Source organism: Falco cherrug, chromosome 13 (genome assembly GCF_023634085.1).
Source record: "Falco cherrug isolate bFalChe1 chromosome 13, bFalChe1.pri, whole genome shotgun sequence".
Classification (NCBI taxonomy): domain Eukaryota; kingdom Metazoa; phylum Chordata; class Aves; order Falconiformes; family Falconidae; genus Falco; species Falco cherrug.
Genome location: NC_073709.1, coordinates 4,249,175 through 4,270,262, shown reverse-complemented (window position 1 = coordinate 4,270,262; position 21,088 = coordinate 4,249,175). Strand labels below are relative to the sequence as shown.

At 37.4% G+C, this 21,088-nt stretch overlaps 1 protein-coding gene across 1 annotated transcript; it reads left to right on the top strand.

Moving 5' to 3' along the window:
* Positions 1-581: 581 nt before the first annotated feature.
* Positions 582-20,472, top strand: PNPT1 (polyribonucleotide nucleotidyltransferase 1). Its single transcript, XM_055725356.1, has 29 exons — positions 582-773; positions 1,421-1,481; positions 1,786-1,860; positions 2,674-2,779; positions 3,756-3,805; positions 4,290-4,353; positions 4,442-4,489; positions 5,194-5,307; positions 5,553-5,739; positions 6,271-6,322; positions 6,935-6,992; positions 7,142-7,238; positions 7,335-7,437; positions 8,667-8,737; positions 9,366-9,402; positions 10,187-10,253; positions 10,360-10,449; positions 11,333-11,386; positions 11,492-11,598; positions 12,291-12,362; positions 12,460-12,523; positions 14,135-14,218; positions 14,706-14,789; positions 16,804-16,910; positions 17,010-17,065; positions 17,590-17,668; positions 18,101-18,148; positions 18,526-18,684; positions 19,472-20,472. Exons 1-28 carry the CDS (start codon positions 613-615, stop codon positions 18,679-18,681), a joined length of 2,352 nt encoding a protein of 783 aa, XP_055581331.1. The 5' UTR covers positions 582-612; the 3' UTR covers positions 18,682-18,684; positions 19,472-20,472.
* Positions 20,473-21,088: the final 616 nt, after the last annotated feature.

The window sequence follows — 21,088 nt, the reverse complement described above, 5'->3', positions numbered from 1 at the left end:
TTTCCTCTCACGTGAGTTTAAGCTGGCACTGAGCATTCAGCCAGGCTCCTAAAGGAAGGGCCCCGAATATTTACCTGGACACCTTTCCCGCACCAGGCCTGGCGGCGGCGCACGCTCCGGCTGCTGGGCCTAGGGCCGCCGGACAGGGCCTCACGGGCGCCAAAGCCGCGGTGTCTCCTGAGGCGCCAATGGCGGGAACGAGGCGGCACTGCTGCAGGTGCCCCCTCCCTCAGCCTGGGCCCCCAGACAGTAGTCGGGGGGTGTCCCCCCAGATTGTAGTCGGAGCTGGCTCTAAAGCCATAGCCAGGGGCCGCGACGGAGCTTTTTCTGCCACTTTTTACCTCAGATTTCTCAGCAGGGCCCCGCTGAACACCGCGGAGACACCGCCTTCGCGCGCTCTGCCCCGCCTGACCCTCCTCAGCCGCCGTAAGCCGGCGGGACTCCGCCAGAGGGCGCAGGGACGCGCTCGCGCCGAGGAATCGAAACGAAACCACCGGTACGAAAACCAATCCGCTTCGAGCTTACTGAGCGGAAGCCCGCCCCCCGCCGCTTCCCAGAGCCAATCGGGGGGCAGCATGCCTTAGGGGTTGCCCCTTCCTCCCCACCGGCGCCATGGCCGCCACCACGAGCTGTCGCCGCGTCGCCCTCGGCGGTTTGGCTGTTGGCGGCGGGGCCGCGGCGCGATGGCGGCGGCTACTGGTGCCGGACGGCTGCGTGCGGCGGCTGCCGGGGCCCGGGCCCTGCCGCACCGTGACGGTGGATGTGGGGGACAGGTGAGGGGCACCCCGCGCTCTGAGGAGCGGCGGGGTGGCGTTAGGCTGCGCCTTGTTACCGGGGCTGCGGAGCGGCTGTCGGCCCGGGGGACTCGGTGAAGAGAGCTGTCCGGGGCGCGCGGGGCAACAAACGTGAGGAGAAGTTGCCGCTGACGTCGCTGCGTGCTGTCCCTCTTTCGCAGCGGGTGAACAGCAGGTGTCTGGGAGGGAGAATGTTCTGCAGCTGTGGCGGGAAAAGGTGTTTTGCGGGCGTACAAGCGGCTCCCCGGTTTTTGTGAGGGCACAGCAGGTGTGCGCTTGCTTTTTCTGTTGGCAAGACTAAAACCCAGCTTGAACAAGTGGTGGATTCATTTTCCAGTGTGCGCGGAGTGTTTTGTCTCTGTGTTACTTCAGGTGACATCCAGTGTGGCTGCAAGTCTTCATTCGAGGTGGAAAAGGCAGGACATTTGAGGCAAAAGCACATTAAAGTTAAGGGTATTTGGTGGCTTTTGGTCAAAGCCTTTCAATTCCCATATGCCATGAGGGGTTTTTTGTCTAATACGAGGTGTAGTTTACATTCTGTACAGTTGATGCTGTCGATGAATGCAGACGTTACTGGAAAATTTACTTGACTTCAGCATGAGTAATAGATTATTTCTTTCTGATAGAAAGATGGAACTGTCTTCTGGAAAGCTTGCGAGGTTTGCTGACGGATCTGCCGTTGTTCAGGTGAAAAAAAATTATTTGCACAACTTGAAAATTTCTGTATCTGCACTCATTGTTGCGACATCAGAGCCTTTTAAAAGAATATAGAGCCTCAGGTGGCAATTTAATCCCTAATGAATGTATAGCTGTGTTTTGTAGGAAAAAAAGTTTTATTTAAAAGAAAAAATGTAATGGTGTGAAGCATAGATTTATGTGGTGGTTTCCTTCAAAGAATATTCCAGAGTTCTAGTTTCTGCATAAGTTTAAGACTTAAGACAATATTTTGTTTGCAGGTAACTTCAATTTTTTTTTTTTTGTCTTAATCCAGCTAGGTGACACAGCAGTAATGGTCACAGCAGTCAGTAAAACTAAGCCTTCTGCATCTCAGTTTATGCCATTAGTGGTAAGTGCTAATGACAGAATTAGTTTTGTCATAATCGGGGGTAGCCTTAGCTGTAGTAATCGTTAAATGGTAGAGTTCAAGATGCTGGGTGGATATAGCAGACCACAGACCCTGAACTTCAGAACAGCAGTATATGATAAGATGACGAGACCTGTGGATGAGGCGTTAGCACTGGATGTTATCTACCTTGACTTCAGCAAGGCTTTCCACAAAAGCTGTGTGAACGTTGTCCACCACAGCATCCACATTCAGGCAGTGTATTTTAGATGTGGGGAAAACTGGTTGGGTTATGAGTCTCAAAAGGCTGTGATTATTAAGCTTTAACTTCAAGCTGAATGACAGTGAGCTCTTCAGGGGTCTATCCTGGAACACAGCCTGTTTCATACTTGTAGCAGTGACCTGGAATTCCTGCTCATCCAGTTTGCAGATGACACCACACTGCAGGGGTGCAGATGGCCTACTCAGAAGCAGGGCTGCTGTCTGGAGGGACCAGGGGCAGGAGGAATGGGCTGACAGGAATGTTATGAAATTCTGTAAGGCCGAACAAAGCCCTGAACTTGGGGTGCATTAGTGCCCTGCAATAGTTCAGGCTGGGGCTGACTGATGGGGCAGTCCATATATGCCACAGAACGGAGGGGCCATTTGGGCATCAAGACAGCCTTGAATAATGTCATCTGAATTCAGACTTGACCCTGCTCTGAGCAGGGGATTGGATTATAGACTTTGGAGGTGTCCCTTCTAGCCTGAATGATTCTGTGGCTCTAAAATTAAGTAAACTGTTGTGTTAAGGAATCATTGTTTTGTTTTTAAAAGGTTGACTACCGTCAGAAAGCTGCTGCAGCAGGAAGAATTCCTACAAACTATTTAAGAAGAGAACTTGGTTCCACTGATAAAGAAATTCTTACAAGCAGAGTAATAGGTAGACTGAAATATTCTATTTACAATGTCTTTTAAATATGTTGTAATATCCTCATGAATGTTTGAAAATATGGTAATTTATAACTGCGGTTTGCAGAGTTGATTGTTTTCTTTTGACATTACCGCAGAAACAGACTTGTAGTTTCTTGCTTATTGGTACTGATTTTTAAAATGATACATCAACTGGGGCTGTGTGCCTATTCCTTTATATATAAGCCTGGATTCCAAGAAATCTTGTCACCTCTGTTCATATCAAGCTCTCATGCTAACTGCAGAGATGTTACCTCTGCAGTTGGACGTTTCTCTGAACAAGTGGAGGAGACAACCAAACTAAACTGAAATACAGAGAGGCAGACTTACTGATTGATAGATACTCACTCTCTCCCTCTTGGTCCTGCTTGAAAAGTGATCTCCATTTATGAATAAGATAATGCCTTGAAAGTCAACATTTATACAAAACTGATGTCAGATACATCAGCATCTGAAGACTGTGATGAAAAGAATTAGGAGAGGGAATAGCCTATAAGGCCTAGGCTGTTACGCAGTCCTGTGCACTTTGGACTGAAATAAGTAGGAAATCTGCATTGTGGACATAATGCAATATTGAGAACATGTATGCTTTTGTTGCTTTAATTTTTTGGAGGACTGTGTCTTTTCATTGAAGATATTTTTGGTCAAATACTATTTAATAGATTATTTGAATCCTAAAGCACAGAAGACTTCTTCAGTGTTTTTACCTTGTGTTACCTGACAGTGGGTATGCTCACTCAAATAACTCTTACTTCACTCTGAGTGCTATTGACACTTTAGAATTGATTGTCATGCTAAATTTACTTCTGAGTCCTCTGCCTTTTTTGTTTGTTTGGGTCTTCCATGTAAACCATTTTATGGTTTTTGTGGGGTTATTACACAAGACAAACTGAATGCTAACTACTGGAAGCTGAATACTTCTTAGACTTTGAATATTTTTTTTCCAGATCGGTCAATCAGACCACTCTTCCCAGTGGGCTACTTTTACGATACACAGGTAGGTCATGCTTGCTGTCCCTAACTATAGCTACCTTCAGAATGGAAAACTTGGGTATATCAATTGAAAATTTCATGTGATGTAGGCACTGTTTTAAGATAAACAATTTTCATTATCTTCCAGGAGGGGTTTAAACTTTGAAAAACAGTCTAATATTCTAATGCTGCTTTGTAGTTTGTCATCTCCTTGCCTTAAATTACTTTTCTTCCATGCTAGTTTCCAAATTCTATTGTAGAGGTACAGGAACAAAATTCAGATACCCTCTGTACAATAGAGGAAAGAAAGGCTAATAGTATATGTTATATATGATATGATACTCTACACTCTGTGAGCTTTCTAGTTTAAATACCTGAACAAATTTTCATTTGCAGTATAGACATGTACAAATACATAGAATGTTTTGTTATGTTGTCCTTACGTTTGTAGTGACAGCTAATAAAAATGTATACATCAAAATTATTCATTGTCTTTTATCTTATGCCAGATCCTTTGTAATCTTTTAGCAGTAGATGGTGTCAATGACCCTGATGTTCTGGCAATTAATGGAGGTAAGATGACCGATAAAAACTACTGCTTATGTGTGATTTAATGCAATCCATTTTTTTTCTAACACAGATTTTTATCTCCTCATTCTAGCTTCTGCAGCACTTGCATTATCTGATATCCCATGGAATGGTCCTATTGGTAAGTAAATATTTTCAAGTGACGGATGATTTGAGTAATGGAAGACTTAGACCACAGTTCATGCTTTTTTAACAAGAGCCTGAATCTAAAATCCACTGTCTTTTTTTTCAAGTACTGAATGGAATTTTACAATCGATAGGATTGTTGCACTTCAAAGCATTATTTTTTCCTGGACTAAATATACTTTGGAAGGATTTATAATCCAGAAGTAGTATGGTGTAGAGACCAGTAACTTAATTTTTTCTTTAGAGAAACTTGGGTCTTGAAAAGCGTTGTTCAGAAAATAGCCAGATAAGAATACTTTTTCTCCAGGAACTCAGGAAGAGCTTTATTCCATTGTGACTATTTTGGGGAAAGAGAAGCCAAGATCTAGCCCAGAACAAATACTCAGCTGTATTTTTCCTTTCACCTGCCTTTTTTTCTAGAAAATATGTGCTCAAATGACTAAAAAACCCCAACCAGTAGACTTACAGCCTTGTGTATAATGCTACGTAGCTTTATATACCCTGCCCTGTAACACTACCCAAAAGAAATTCAAGAAGAGCTAATTTTGCGTTACAGATTTTTCCTTAATATATAGCTAATGTGCTAATATTTTTAAAAATCCATAGCTTTAATTACTGGTTTTACGTGTATAATTTTCAAAGTAAAATGATACTTTAAAGAACTTCTTATTATAATAATTCTCTGGAGTTTCTTTGTAGGTGCAGTAAGGGTAGGACTGGTTGATGGAGAAACTGTCATCAATCCAACTCGAAAACAGATGTCTTCTAGTACTTTAAATTTAGTTGTTGCTGGAGCTCAGCAAAATCAAGTTGGTAAGTAGGTTAATAGTATCTGTTGAGTGTTTGAAAATCAACTGGGTGCCTCTGCAGATATTTTCCTAATCTTTGAAACTTGTATTTTCACACAGGAATAAACAACAATGCGTTAGGTAACTTTTGTTAGGTAAATTTAGTTATATGTATGCAGTTTAATATTATTCTGTATTTCCTCAGCTGAATTAGATTGCTATTGAACAATAAAATAGTAATTTACTTAATTTTTAACTTTTCTTTGATAGTTATGTTGGAAGCAACTGCCGAGAATATATTGCAACAAGACTTCTGTCATGCCATCAAAGTAGGGGTGAAGCATACCCAGCAGATAATCCAGGGAATTCAACAACTAGTGAAAGAACGGGGTGTTGTCAAGAGAACTGTTCAGAAGTTATTTCTTGCTCCTGAAGAGATTGTGGAATGTGCAAATAAGTAAGTTCAGATCAAATAATGTTGATCTAAATTCTGTTAAATGACTCAAAATGCTTATTTAACAATTATTTTAATTTGATGAGCTCTAGGCAGGTAGTTTGGGGGTTTTGTTTAACAAAAGAGCATGTTTTGAATGGTCAGATTCAAAATGCATTAGTTGCTGCATTTTCCGTAGAAACTTAGGAATATGGCCTTCAACTCTCCTGTTTTATACTTGGTAAGAAAAACAGGGCAAAACAAATACTGTGAGAAACCCAGTGAAGACAGTGTAATTTAATATGCCATTCTCGTGGCGTGGTGACAAGAGGAGTCAGGATGTTAGCGTGTATGAGCCTTGCTGTGGAAGTGATAACTCGTTTCAGAGAGGTGGCAGGAGAACAGGCAGGCAGGACAGACAGCTGGAGCTAGTAGTGTTTATAAAATGTCAGTCTGGTGCTTTCATACTGCTGATGAAAACAAACATTTAGTCCTCAAAATAAACAAGCAGGTTTTAAGCTCTGTTTTAAAAAATGCTTTCTTTTCTTCCAAAAGACTTGCTTCTAACAAGATCTATGCGGTGTTCACAGATTCTAGCCATGATAAAGTAAGTAATCACTTCAAACATGATATAATTATTTTTTAATTAATATAATCATGAAACTGTAGTAAGATTTAGTTCTTTCTCCTATTGTTAATGAAAACTCTTCTCCTTCTCGGCATATATTTGCAATCGTAATAATAAATTACTCTGTAAATTCTTACCTACCAGAATATTTGTTTCCAGTACATTGAGATGGAGACTCCTCTTCCAAGGAGTCACATGGAAAAGAATGAGGGGCAACAGCCACTAATTACTCCTGGGGAGATTCCGTTTGGACACAAGAGGAAAATTCTTCACAATGAGACAATCAACCATTGGAATCATCTCCCCAGGGAAGCAGTGGATTCCCCAGCATTGGGCATCTTTAAGATTCAGCTGGACAGGATGCTGGGCCATCTTTAGACAGTGCTTTTGTCAGAAGGGTTTCGACTAGATAACCCTCGAGGTCCCTTCCACTCTGGTATTCTATGATAATGGATCTTTGAATTTGTGTGACAATCCTGTTGCTTATTGCTTGAGTTTTACAGAATTTTAAAACAAAGAGAAACCTGACAATCCAAACCTCTTTTGTTACTCTGCCCTGGAGACTAACTAGTTGCAAATCCTGTGTTCTAGATTTCTAGAGATGAAGCAATTAACAAAATACGGCTTGAAACAGAAGAACAGTTGAAAGGTATTTCTGTTTTCTTAATATGTAGAGAATGCTTGAATGGAGCAGCACTACTTAGTGTGCTCTTTGTTGGTCAAGCTATTTTAGTAAAAGTTCTACAAAATCAATTTTCCAACTTCAGATGCATTATTATTTTATTTTTTTATACCCAGAAAAATTTCCAGAGGCTGAGCCTTTTGAAATCATGGAATCTTTCAATGTGGTTTCAAAGGATATTTTTAGAAATCTTGCTCTGAATGAATATAGAAGGTAAATATATCAAACTCCTACTGAATAATATTTCTGTCAACTTCTAATCCAACGCTGTAGTTCCATTGATCTCATAATTTCTGCTTGTAACTTTAGGTGTGATGGGAGAGATTTGACTTCGCTCAGAGATATTAAATGTGAAGTGAACATGTTTAAAATGCTTCATGGATCAGCCTTATTTCAGAGAGGTCAAACACAGGTAGTGTCTATAAACATTAGAAATTATAAATTAATTTATTAAAAGCTGGAAGTTTTGTATATTTCATTTAAATGTATAGTTTCATTTTTCTTCACATTCAAATAGTAATAACTAGAAAACAGCTTAGATTTAATCTAAATACATCAAAGTCTGTTAAGACAATAGATAAAGCTTGGCTCCTTGCTATGTTAACAGCACAGATATTAGGATAAAATTCTAAGTGTATGTGCCCGGGAAGAGTCTGGTAAATATTACTGCATCATCAGACCTTCTGAAGAATGTCTGGTAACCAAAGCTAGAAGCCGTAAGGCTTCCCCTTGTTCAGTTCAGGTTGGCACATTTGGGGCATTTTTGGTTGGTTGGGTTTTGTCTTGGGGGCAGGTTGTTTGAGAAGAAAGCTTTACAATTCAGGATGGCTTAAAGTAAAATTGCTTGTTAATAAAGTCATCCTTCTATGTAGACTTTTATGTTAAAGATATGTGTTGAAAGAAAAGCATTTCATGTAAAATACAGTCCTCTTCATTTTTAGAAAAATGGGTGACTCATTTAATGGGTATGTAGAGCAATGCTAAATTATGCGTGTCTTGAGAAGTCTTTTTAAAAGAAACTTAATATGTAACCTGGAATAAATAGGGAAATTGTACCCCCAAAAAAATCACATTAATGAGAATTTTTTCTCTTCTTTGCTACAAGTGTCAGGTGTGTTGGGTGGATTGAATTAAGACTTTATGCAAGATTTGGTCTCCTGTATTTTCACAGCTGATTTTCCTAGAAGACTGTCAGCTATTGATCTGACTTATTACAGGGTACATGGGTTGTTGCAAAGAGTGATTTACTCCTCAGTGTTGTTCCCTCTTAACCACTGAAAATAATACAAGCTGCAGGTTCATGTGATAAACAGGCTTGTTCTTTTGCACAACATTGTGGCTGCATCTAGCCCTGGCTCTTAAATGAAGCAGTTTGGTTTCTTGATGAACACGCTGTTCTATGCTTCTAACAGGTTAAGAAGCATTAGATGAGTATTTTTGAATGTGATCACTTGTAAGACCATATAATCTTTACAGATTATGAATAAGTTTGTGCAATGAAGGGAAAAAAAAGAGTTTGCAGGAGTGATAGGTGATGGCATAATATTTGTTGCTGAAGTTGTTCTTTTAGATTCTTCATAAGCAGTAAATTGTGAAAGGTGGAAGTGTTTAACAGCAGTTTATTTACCCTCTTTATTTTAGGTTCTCTGTACAGTTACGTTTGACTCTATAGAATCAAGCGTAAAATCAGATCTTATCTCAACAGCAGTGAGGTATGTATATCTTTTTTGGTGTTTTCTCAGTAGTAATAAAAGAGGATGAGAGCACTTGGGCACATCTGATAAAAGTTCCTTGAACTTTGACATTCATTAGGACTGGAAAAATGTGTAAAGTTAGACTTTGAAGTGGTCTGTTTTCAAGAGACCTTGGCAATTGTTTTTTTGTTAATGTGACGTTAATTCCGTAGACATACATTTGAATTTGGAGAGTATTACAAGTAATGTCCAGTTTGGTTTTGAGAGGAAAAAAAAAAAGCGAATTACTCTTGTATCTGTAAAACCATTAAGTCTCTTTAAATAAAACAATTGATGAAAGTTGGCTCTCTCTGTTCCATGTATTTATCAGCATACTTGGAACTTGATAGTTATTCTGCTCCTTTAATCTATTTCTCACAAGTTTAATGTTTGATGATTAATACATGAGTTTTTTTCTTTGTAGACTATGCTTTCTATTTGTTTACTATGTAGAAAAACCTTAGGAAGAATGTGGGTGATGAGTAATTCTATTGGTTTGTTGTTTTGGCTGGGTATATTTTTAAGCATAACTGAATATAATCTTCTGTATTACCTATTGTATGTAAGGGTTGCTCTTTTGTGATATGGTCTTGTTTTTAATTAATAGTGGAATAAAAGATAAAAACTTCATGCTGCATTATGAGGTGAGTTTTGCTGTGTCAGTTTTCTGCATCCTTCACAGAAGGACTTAATGTTTTGCTTTTAAAGGTGAAATTGATCACTTCCCAGGATAAAACATTTTAGCTAATACACAGATAATTCGTAATTGTATAATTCGTATGTGAATTTATACTGCAGTTTATCAACAACAGTGCTGTTTTCTTAAGAAAGCACAAGACAATTTGTAAATTGCCATTTTGTACAGCCTTTTTAATATCTTAACATTAGGTTAGCCCCTTAAGAATGGGTAATTACTGAAAGCAGCATTAACCTGCTCTATTATGTTTACTAAACTCTATTAATATGTTTAACTGACACGATACACCAGTAGTAAATAAGTGCTTTTACATCTTGGGTCTCTCTCAGCCTTTGAAACTTGCCCGCAGTATTTCATATACTGGCAACAGGCATATCTTGTTCCATTATGTGTATGACAGAAACAAGATTTCTGATACATTGTTTGACAAGTTTAATTGGAGTAAGCTTGTTCATTGTTTCTCAACTACCTTGCAACTGCTTTATTCTCTTTTGTTCTGTGGAAGTAGAAATAAACACTACCTAAACTGGTCCTGGTTTGCAAACTAACTGATGCTAGTCATGTGGTGGTTTGATTTTTATTTATTTATTTGCTTATTTTATTATTATTTGGGTTTTACCTTGACATGCACCAAAGCTTCACATTTTTTTTCCTAAGTGTATGTTTTCAAATGGAAAAAAACCCACACACTAGTGAATTTTCTGTGTACGCTTTTTTTTTTTACTTCATAGTTTCCACCTTATGCAACTAATGAGATTGGCAAAGTTACTGGTATGAACAGAAGAGAACTTGGACATGGTAAGTTCAGGCTAGAGAAGTCCTATGCTGTAAGTTTTAATATTTTATCTGATTATTTTTATTTATGGATTACTTGGTGTTGTGCTTGTTGGGTTTTTTTGAACAGGTGCACTGGCAGAAAGAGCTTTGAAACCAATTATTCCCCAGGATTTCCCATTCACAATACGAGTTACATCTGAAGTCTTAGAGTCAAATGGTATGATGATTTTTCTTATTTTGAACCTAGTGCTAGAGACTAAATTTGGTTCTTAAAAAAAGCTAGAGTTTGAAAAACTTGAGTTGTAGATATTTTAGGTAATAGATTTCATTTTTAATGTTCTTAATCTTGATAACTCTATTACCTGAAGTACTTAAAATAAAAATACATAGTCATGAACAATGGACCTTTCTTTCAGTTTCTATAACAGTACATAATCAGTATGAGATGTAAACATTTTGAATTTATTTTGAGTTTAATAAAATGGTGTTTGGGGGCATTTTTATGCTACAGAGTAAGGAAAATAAATTGGCATGTATTAAGACCTATTCTTCAGTGTTTAATCACAGCTGGTACCCTCACTGACTTAGAGGTAGCTTCTCCTGGCTGTCTGTATTTGTTCTTTCCCATCTGCCCAGTTTGGGAGAGAGCTATCCATTTCACCTTTCTGCAGATTTCCCTGTGTGGCAAGAAGCTCCCTGAGGTCCATCTCCTATTTCCTAGCACTGTAGTGAGATCAGGTAGCTGGGAGAAGGTGTTAGTGGAGAAGGGGATGGAGTCCTATTTGTGAGCTTCCTGTGAAGCCCACAGATTTCTTGTCTAGAATATCTGATATTAAACATAATGCTTGTTAAGCTTTTTTTGTATCAGTGTTATGAAAGATTCGAACTATATTACCCATTTCGTGTTAAAAATGCTTCTGCTAAAGAAAATTTCTTAATTGCAGTTATTTATTGTAGTATCTATGTTGCTGCACAGTATTTTCTAGCTAGCAGCAAGTTCAATTTCAGACCGTCACTAAAGAATATCACTTGCAAATTTTGTTTCAGGTACTTTTGACAAATGTTTAATACTTCTTTTTCCCTGTATTCTAACTCTGTAGGGTCCTCTTCAATGGCTTCTGCGTGTGGTGGAAGTTTGGCATTAATGGATGCAGGTACAAAATATGATGCTTATGAGAATAAACTACATATGATAATGTGTTACAGGATTTGAAAATGACCAGAGTTTTTAAAAATGTGGTTTTATTTACCACTATTAGGAGTTCCAGTATCAAGTGCAGTGGCAGGTGTAGCAATAGGTCTCATTACCAAATGCAGTCTGGAAAAAGGAGATATTGAGGACTATCGTTTGCTGACAGACATTCTGGTGAGTGTTTCTAGCATCATTGTTGTTGCTGCTTAATTCTGTAAAATATTCTCTACGGCCTTCTTTTCTAATGTTTTTACCCAGTTAATTCTGGAACATACGCTACTGAAAATATTGAGTAGTTTTATCTTTTCTGTTTTGTCTCCCAAATTCCTCCCTTATTTCAAAAAATCTCTATGAAATGTCCAGTCTAGTTTCTTCTCCTTTTTTTTTTTTTTTCAGTTATTTTTTTAAGCTCTCATAAGGTCTCTCTTTCCAATGAATTTTGTCTTTTCTCTTGGGGGGAAAAAGACATAAGTCTTGAATACTTTAATTTACTGAAAAATACACTATATTGTGTGGAGAATAAGCACTGGGCAAAGTTCCTCGTGGGCAGGGAGGGTGGCGATGCACATAGCCACGCTGCTGCTGCTTCTTCCTGTGGCAGCCACTGATTGTACAAGATCAACTGTAGATCTGTTGTTCAGAAACTAGTCCACAAAAGCTCTTAATTTCTAAAGAGAGATAGGAACAGTGTTAATCCTGAACAGCAAAATAAGGCTGAAGGAAAACATGTGGGTCTCAGAAGTAAATCCAAGTCTGCAGAACTACTTTGAGGGTTATTGAAACCTAGAATGTACTTTTAGTATAATAGGGACTTGGTGCTGGGATAAAGTTACTCCAACTTGCTTTCTTTCTGTCTATGCTGGTAGGGAATTGAAGATTACTATGGTGATATGGATTTTAAGATGGCGGGTACTAATAAAGGAATAACTGCCTTGCAGGTATTGTAACGCTAAATCTTCCTAAAGTGAAACTCTGAGAATGTATCTGAAAAAGCTTTCCTTGTGTATTAATGTCACTTAACTCTTCTCATATTAGGTTGATTTAAAACTGCCAGGAATACCAATAAAAATTGTAATGGAAGCAATTCAGCAAGCTACAGGTAGGTCCGTGTTTGTATTTGTACCCGTTTTATCATATTAAAAGATGAATTGTATTAAATTCTAAGTTCTATGAAACTAAATAATATATTACTAATTTTTTGTTCTCATTGTGGAAAAAAGCTGCTACCTTTGAAAAACTGGTCTGGTTTGGGTGTTGGCTGTTTCACATCAATATAGGAGTTTCATACAAAATAAATAGCTTTTTGTGTCAGAGGAGAGCATTCAATCTCCCAAAAGCCGGGCCCTTCCCACCACACTTAGATTTCATATTATTGTATGTAATGTCAGTGAAAGTGTCTGCTGTTCCTAGAGGTTACGTTTTATTAAAACAAAATAAAAAGTGTGATACTAATGTTCACCAGTTGAGCGCCATGGGTAACTTGTTTTGAAAAACTGCAATAAAATTAGTGGCATAGCAAAGGTGGAGCAGGGGGGAACTTGTACAAAAGAGCAACATCAGGGATGAGGAATGTATTATGAAATATTTACATTTATCTTGGATTTGACTGATAACAAGTACAATATTATTAAGCCACATCAGTTTATAATTTTTTTTCGTATTTTATTCAAATCATACATGGGAAGTTGGGGAAAAAAGGTATGCTCTTTGCTGTGCAGTAAATCAGTAGAAAGGGTTGTTAAAAATAAGCTCCAAACTAACTTTAAATAACTTCAGACCAATTTTTAAATGTCTCTTGAGCAGTGAGTTCTTAGAACTTAAGTTCTAAGTCTGTGTCATCTGAGGGAGTTCATGGTTAAGATCTAGCAGCTTGATATCCTATGAGTAACTGGTAGTAAAGGCTGAAGTGCAGCTTTGAGCACTGAAACTCTCGATTGCTTTTAACTGGTGAAAGCTGGGAGAGGGAGGAGCCATCTGTTGTTAGTGAAACATATGAAGTGTTTCCCTAACACCCAAGTGGATTAGCACTTGCATAAAAACATCCTATTACGTGACACTTTTTAAATCCAACAGAATAATCTTAAAAAAAAGCAGAATATTTCTCATTTACCATAAATTCAGCTATGTTTACTATTGAAATTTACTACCTGTATTGATGTGTACAGCTAAAATATTCTTGAGCCATGTGAAAAAATGAAGCTACAATCTTCAATAAGGATTTAACTAGTTAGAAGAGAAAATTTTCAACTTGCTTGTAATAGCAACATTTCAGTAAGAAAACGCTTATTAAAATGTGAAAACTAGTAATTTCTATTCAATGGTGTATCACTTCAAGCAGCTCAGCTGAAGTTCCAGGCCAGTGTGTCATAACTTAACTATCAAAGCTACACTTGGTTGCTCTTACCGGCACTCTGATTTATTTAAATACCTTGAAACTGTATGTGATGTTCTAGGCTGCATAAAATCAATAAATGTGCTGAAAGCACAAGTTTTGTATACAAAACAAATGTATACATACAGAGCAGAATGTTGTACTGCAACAACCATGTGCTATCTGACATGTATTAAGTTACTGCGATAAACTCTCAAGTTAGGCAGGAGGCAGATTTTATGAATATCTGTTCATAAAACATCTATTTCATAACTAAAACTGCATAAATTTATTTTAATCTTATATGAAACTTTTTTTTTCCTTCCTTCCCCCCCCCAGCTGCGAAGAGGGAGATTTTACAAATTATGAACCAAACGCTGGCAAAACCCAGACCTAACAGAAAAGAAAGTGGACCAGTTGTAGGTAATGTTAGTTGTATATTGATGTGAATTCATATATTTTTATAATTACCTTTTTAACATCAAGGTGCTGCTTAAAACAGCTTTTTTTAGTGAATGTTTGTTATATGTTTCTGCCCCTGCCCCATGAAGTTATTTTTCCTTTAGGTATTTTGAGGTGAATTTTGGGGTTTTTTATTGTCATGTGGGGCAGCACTGTACTATTTCACTCTAAACCAGAAAACAGAATTAAACTGAAGTTATGTGACACTCACAAAATCTGAATGGATACAGATATCAATATTTTTATGGCTTAAGGTAATTTACACTCATCAAAGTACTTGTATTCTATGTTTTCATTTATTTCAATTCTTAAGTGTAATTACATCAATGTTCAGCAAATAATGAAGTAGCTATAGAAGATTAAAACCTAAATGAATTACTTATTTTATGTGATACCTTTCAAGATTATCTTATTTAGCATTTCAAAGTAGTTTTAAATGTTCTTTCAGAAACTATCCATGTTCCATTATCAAAAAGATTAAGATTCATTGGTCCTGGGGCCTATAATTTGAAAAAACTTCAAGCACAGACTGGTAAGACATTCTTGCTTCCTGTGATAATTTATCTTAGTGTGTTATTAGCTGCTTTTCTCTATGTGAATACTACTAGTGTGGAGTTTTAACTAGTTTTTGTAGATTTTGGTAGCACAGGTATTATTAGCACAGCTATTGTTGAATCTTAATGCTATCTTTATGCCCTTTCAAAACTGGAATTAGCCAAAAACTTCCAAAATTGTTCTGTAGACCACCTCCATAAAACTGGCGTTTGTGCTTCAGCAGCAACAACCCAATAAGTAGACAGGAAGAACTATTAAGAGAAAAGGGTATTCTTAATTTGAGCTTCATGCTGCAGACTGCAAAACAGTATTTGCCTTTGTTTTCAGACTTGCATGTTTAGCAGTTGCAGTGCTCAGTACAAACTGAGTCTGCAGTATCTTGGTAGGAGATGCACGTGTTCAGAAGAGCTAGGTGAAGCTCACTTCAGCTACGCTTGGTTGTGTAGATTCTCTCTGTAAAAGTGCTTGCAATTTGTTTTACAGCAGGAATTACCAGAATTTTGGTAAACATGTGATGGTGTTTTTCAGGGCTTACAGAAGAGGCCATTAAAGGTTCATCTAGGCCCAGACAGTGTTGATTGAAAGATGTGAGGTCTAGCAAGTCTAATCATGAATATGCCGAAGTGTAGACCAAATCTGTGCAGCTTCTCTTCCAATGAACTAAAGCCTCTTTTGTTGTGGTTAAGAGAGGGCATTGAGCTCTTCCCTACAGTGTACATCAACTGCTTTCCTGGAATTCCCTGAAGAGCTTGTATACACTAACATGCTGGCTTGTGTTAGACATCCAGCTTGCCTATCATGTTGCAGAAGTGACCTGTACTGGGGCTTAAACTGGTAGTGAGTAGTGTGACAAAAGTTTCCTGACCTTGTTGTATTTCATGGCATAAATTATTTGTTTGCACAGTGGTTTGTCCTGCCTGGCCTATAGCATGAAATGCAAAGTCAATGCCTTTGTTGCCACCATTACGTGAATAGGGCAATTGATTCTTTGGCTGAGGTCAATGCAGCCTGACAGGTTGCTTCAAATTAGGCCTATACCTTGATATTGTGGTTGCCCTCAGAAATGAATAAATGGAATTGGTGAAGTATTAAGTATTTCTGAGAGACTACACTATTAAAACCTTTTGTTCAAACCACTCAAACCAGTGAAATTAGACATTGCCCACCCTTACTGTGTCTCAGAGTGATGAAGGTAATGTTCAACGGATAGCTGTGGTAGCAGATGTGAATTTCTGCTTTGATATTAAGTACATCAGACTTGTTTTATGAGCACTTCTTTGTAAATGTAAATTCTTTTCTTTTATTGCTTAACACAGTAAATCTTTTTCACTTGTTTCCTACTTCTAGAAAGCTAAAAACTAAAAAAGGCTGGTATCTATAGAGTATTAAGTAGATGTTCTGCTTCAACTGCTTTGGTCTTGAAACTCTTAATGCCCTGGTTAGTTTGATTAGTGCTTCTCAGGGGATTGGGATGGAGAAAATGGGGGAAAACAATCATACTTCCCTCTGGTTGCAAGCCTATGCAGTCTAGCCAGAAAACTAATGTAGAGGTATAAAGAATTTTACAATGCAATCTTACTGTGTTCTGGCTTTGGAAGACTTTAATTTCCATCAGCTATTAATGAAAGCTGTAGTTTTATTAAAGATCTGTGAAGTTCATTCATAGACGCTGAGATTCTTTCATAATACCAAAATTTTTTCAAGATTTTTTTTTTCCTGCCATAAAAGGATTATTATAATAATATTGTGTTACTGTATGGAACACTAGTTTGTCCAGGTATTTGGCAAGTATACCTGTAATGTGGTTTCTGTTCAGTTGCACATAAAACCGTCCAATGCCTCATCTGATGAAGATAATCTGAAATTATTAGGACTCTGAGATCTTAATGAGTCTGTAGAAAATAATTTTGCTCTTTGCAAGTCTTTACTGAATGTAACTTTTCTGCTTGCTGAAACAGTAGCAGTAAATCCTCTCAAATTCTATTCCTAAGGTGTAACTTTAAGTCAGCTGGATGAAGAGACATATTCTGTGTTTGCCCCCACGCCTAGTGCTATGCATGAAGCAAGAGAATTTATCCACGAAATCTGCAAAGATGATGTAAGCACAGGCTTTTGATGTTAGCTTTTCGGTTTCGTTTTGTGAGTTTACGTCTTACTGTTCACTTTGGTGTTTTTTTTTTTTCCCCACCCCCTACAGCAAGAAGTTAACTTGGAATTTGGCGCAGTTTATACAGCTACAATAACTGAAATAAGGTATGAAAACTGCCCTGGAGTTTAAGTAGAATTTAGCTTATTTAATAGCTATATTCCTGGTAACTAAGTGTCATGTAAAATAATTGATTTTTAAGGATGCAAGACTTATGCTGATGCCAATGTTTCAAAATAAGGCTGTTTATTTTTGCTGCTTGTTTAGTTATTGTAATGTCTCTAAGTTACAAAACCTAAGGTCTTTTTTAATCTTCATGTCTGAGAGAGATGGTAGGAATTTGCTTTTCACTTTTTGATCCAACATTTGTCTTGCAAAAATTACATGCACTTTTTGCATGGTGCTTATTACTGAAACACACTGTCCCGAAGTAAGTAATTTCCATCCACTTCCAACTAAGGAAAAATGAGTGGACATGTTATGGTTGATATAAGATTTTTCCAAAAGGGAGGAGTGAAATCTTGTTTATGAAAAGTTTACTAATGTTTGCTTTGGGGTCAATGTGCAGCATACAGTACCTACAGACTTCTACTAAAGTATTTTGAAATAATCATGCTGTTTTCTGTTGCAGAGATTCTGGAGTAATGGTAAAATTGTATCCAAACATGACTCCAGTGTTACTTCATAATTCACAACTTGATCAAAGAAAGGTAATACATGCTTAAACAGGTATAACTTAGATACTTTGTTTTTAATCAATTCTCAATAAACTTAGTTTGCATTAACTGTAACACACATACTGTTGTTTTGTAGTCAATTTTCATGTTAAAAGCTGTGTTGGATTAGCAGCACCTTTCTGTTTAACCTCTGCTTGCCCTGTACTTAAAGATGCAAACAATCTAACTATATGCCTGCTACAAACCTACTGTTTATGCTTTTATGCATATCACAAAGTTCTTTAGATCTGCAGTACCCTTTTCTATGTAACATTTAGAAACCTGTTTTTCATACAATAGTGTTGAGCCACTATGATTGTCTGAAGTTAGCATGAGGAATCCCTAAAGGAAGGAACTTATATAACTAACTTTATTAAATTAATTACACTGAAATAAACTTTTCTGAAAAATTTTTCTTTGTTCTAGATTAAGCATCCTAGTGCCCTGGGATTAGAAGTTGGACAAGAAATTCAGGTAGCTATTCTTTTTTAACTTAAAGTGCAAACAAACTGTTGCTCATATTTTAGAATTTGTGGGAATTTTTTGTGTTTATGAAGAAAATATTCTGCCATACCAGTTTCCCTTTCTGTGCTAGTTAAAGGTCTGATCATTTCAAATGCGATTTATTTAGTGTCATACTCTTGCTGTCTACACACCACATTAATTTGACAGACCAATATTGGCTAAACAGTGCCTATTGTTTCTGGCTTTTTTAGCATCGTACTGGGGGGTGGGGTGGGGCAGGGGGGGAACAGACAACAAAAAACCCACAAAACACCACCTATTAAGGAAAAATGCTACTCCCAGCTCTTTAAGTTGGTCAGTCTTAAAATGATTTGTTTTCTTAACAGGTTAAATACTTTGGACGTGATCCAACTGATGGTAGAATGAGGCTTTCACGTAAAATTCTACAGTCACCAGCCACAACTGTTCTTAAAACCCTACCTGACAAAAACAGTGTTGTCCTGGGAGGTACTGTTCCACAGTCATCTACTTCATCCCAGTGACAAGTAAGACCATAGGAACAACTTAAGGGGACTCAGTACTGCATTTTCTTTACAACTATTGTAAAGAATTATATCAATATGTTGGTGGTTTTTTATACTGTACAGTTACCCTTCGGCGGTGGGTAAATAGTGCTTGCCAGTTATGTTGCAGCATGTTGTAAGTTAGCAAGTGCTCTTTCACATGCTGTGGTCGTAAAGAGCTTGATATTGTAAAATTGGTTCAAATGACTTGACAGTTTCAAGCATCTTAGACAGTCTGCTTTCTCCAGAACAAATTTATTTGTTAATCTACAACATCTATATAAGCATTCCCTCTTCTCTGTCGTGCCACTATTTTTTTTTAAAGGGGAGGGGGGGAAAAAAAAAAAAAGGCAGGGTAGGAGAAGAAAAAAAAAGAGCTGCTTTTTTTGAAAATTTTGAATCAATTAGTGGAGTCAATTACCCAGAGCTCTTCCCTAGAACTAGTTTCCCAGCATGTGTTTGCCTGTCAATAGACTTATGCCTAATCTTTTCCCAGAATGGTGTATACTTTTTTTTTTTCCTTGGGAAGCTACTAGAACAGGAGGATGTCTGATAGTAAAATCAAGAGCAGTTACACAGTGAAATTGGCAAATGGAAATGCAACTCATCGATGATAACTTAAGGCAATCTGTGACAGTCTTCTAGGAATGATTCACAACACTAGAAGAGATTAAAATTCACTGAATAAATGTATGGTTTCTTAAGAAATGTTTTTGAATGTCATGCCTTGATAACTAGTTGGTTACGGAATATTCTCCATCTCTTTCAGGAAAAAAGCATGGTAGTTCATCAAAATACAAGTGACCTTTGCTAGAATCTGTTGATGTCTTCGCAATAATCTACAGATGGATGGTAGTGAACCATATTTTTAGAATGCTTAAAGGTGATGTGGAACTTGAAAGTCTTTGAATTGATTAAAAACTCTTAAAATAAAACCAGAAACAACCAATGCTCTTGTGTAGCAAGGGTGAGATAAGAATCTAAGAAAGTGGAATGGTATAGACGGAAAAGCAGATTAATTTCAGTGCTTAAGATTCTTCTCACTATCATGTCAAAATAAAAATGTAAAGATGAGAAGCCAGTATTTAACAATTATTTCCTAGAAGGAATTATCCTGTATACTTGCTTGAGTGGCACACTTGGCCAAAGTTTTACGGGCTTTTGAGTGTACAGGATCTTATGTTTTGCTCAACATTTCAGACTTCAGAGATACCACCTTTAACACGTTCAACACTTTTTTTAGATAAATACATTGATAACTGTCATAGGGTTCAGACTTGCTAAAATACCTGAGCAGAAGAGGGACAAAAAAAAGTACCTGGCTGAAACATCGTCATTTACTATCTGGGTTCATTAACACTGAATTTTAAAATATATAGATAAAAATAATTGTTTTGGCATAAACAATTGATGTGATAAATCTTCCCCCTAAGACAGCCTCATTAAGACTGTCAGAATTCCTCTATCGTTTACGTTCCATCAGTGGGTTCACTGGTTTGTTTTAGACTTCAAAACGTTTCCCAGAGGCTCGTGAGAACTACTTGTTTTTCTGCTGTGAGGTACAGACTAAAAATCAAAGAGGTGTCCCTTCTGATGTTCACCAATTTGTATGCAGACCTAATAAGAAAAGTGGCTTCCCACGTGATGGCAAGTGTGCTCTGAACCTCCTGAAAGCAAAAAAACAAAGCGCTGGGGAGAAGAAAAATGTGAATGTATGGTAAAAATTACTCTTTTTAAACTAAGTTAAAATATTAAAGAAGAAAGAAATGATATTAAAGAAGAAAGAAATGACTGGCCTGCTTCTTTCTAGCTGTCTGTCTTTCATCGTGTAAGATCGAAAAAGTTTTCCTTAGCAATGTTTTCTGCTTCTTTGAGGACTGTATTGTTATTTCTTAGTAAGAATTCTCATGTCCTTGCTTACTATGATTTAATTGACTGTTATCTTGTTCATTATGTATCCTGGACAGCTTAATGAAATTATCTAGGCAAATTATTTAGGCACTTGAAAAGTGCCTAAACACAAGCTGACATGTTTCCATTTCTCCTAACTGTTCTCAGAAACTGACAACCCACCACCACCAATCTAAGTGGTTTTCCAAGGTTTTGTTGTAGAATAATTTCTGTAGGGCTACTTTTTCTAGTAGAACAGATGCAGTAGGACTGGATGCTCTAGTTACAAAATACCATATAAAATACTAACTTTGGAGGTTTGTGGGGTTTTTTTGCTAGCACATTACCAGTAGGATGCTTGCATTAGAATCTGTGAAACTGATGATTTAGGAGCCAAAAGAATCCCATTCTTTCCTGTAAAGGTATTTTCTTGCTTACAGTAACAGAAGTATTAATGCTTTGTGTGATAGGTGGTCTTGATAAATCAACTCTTAAA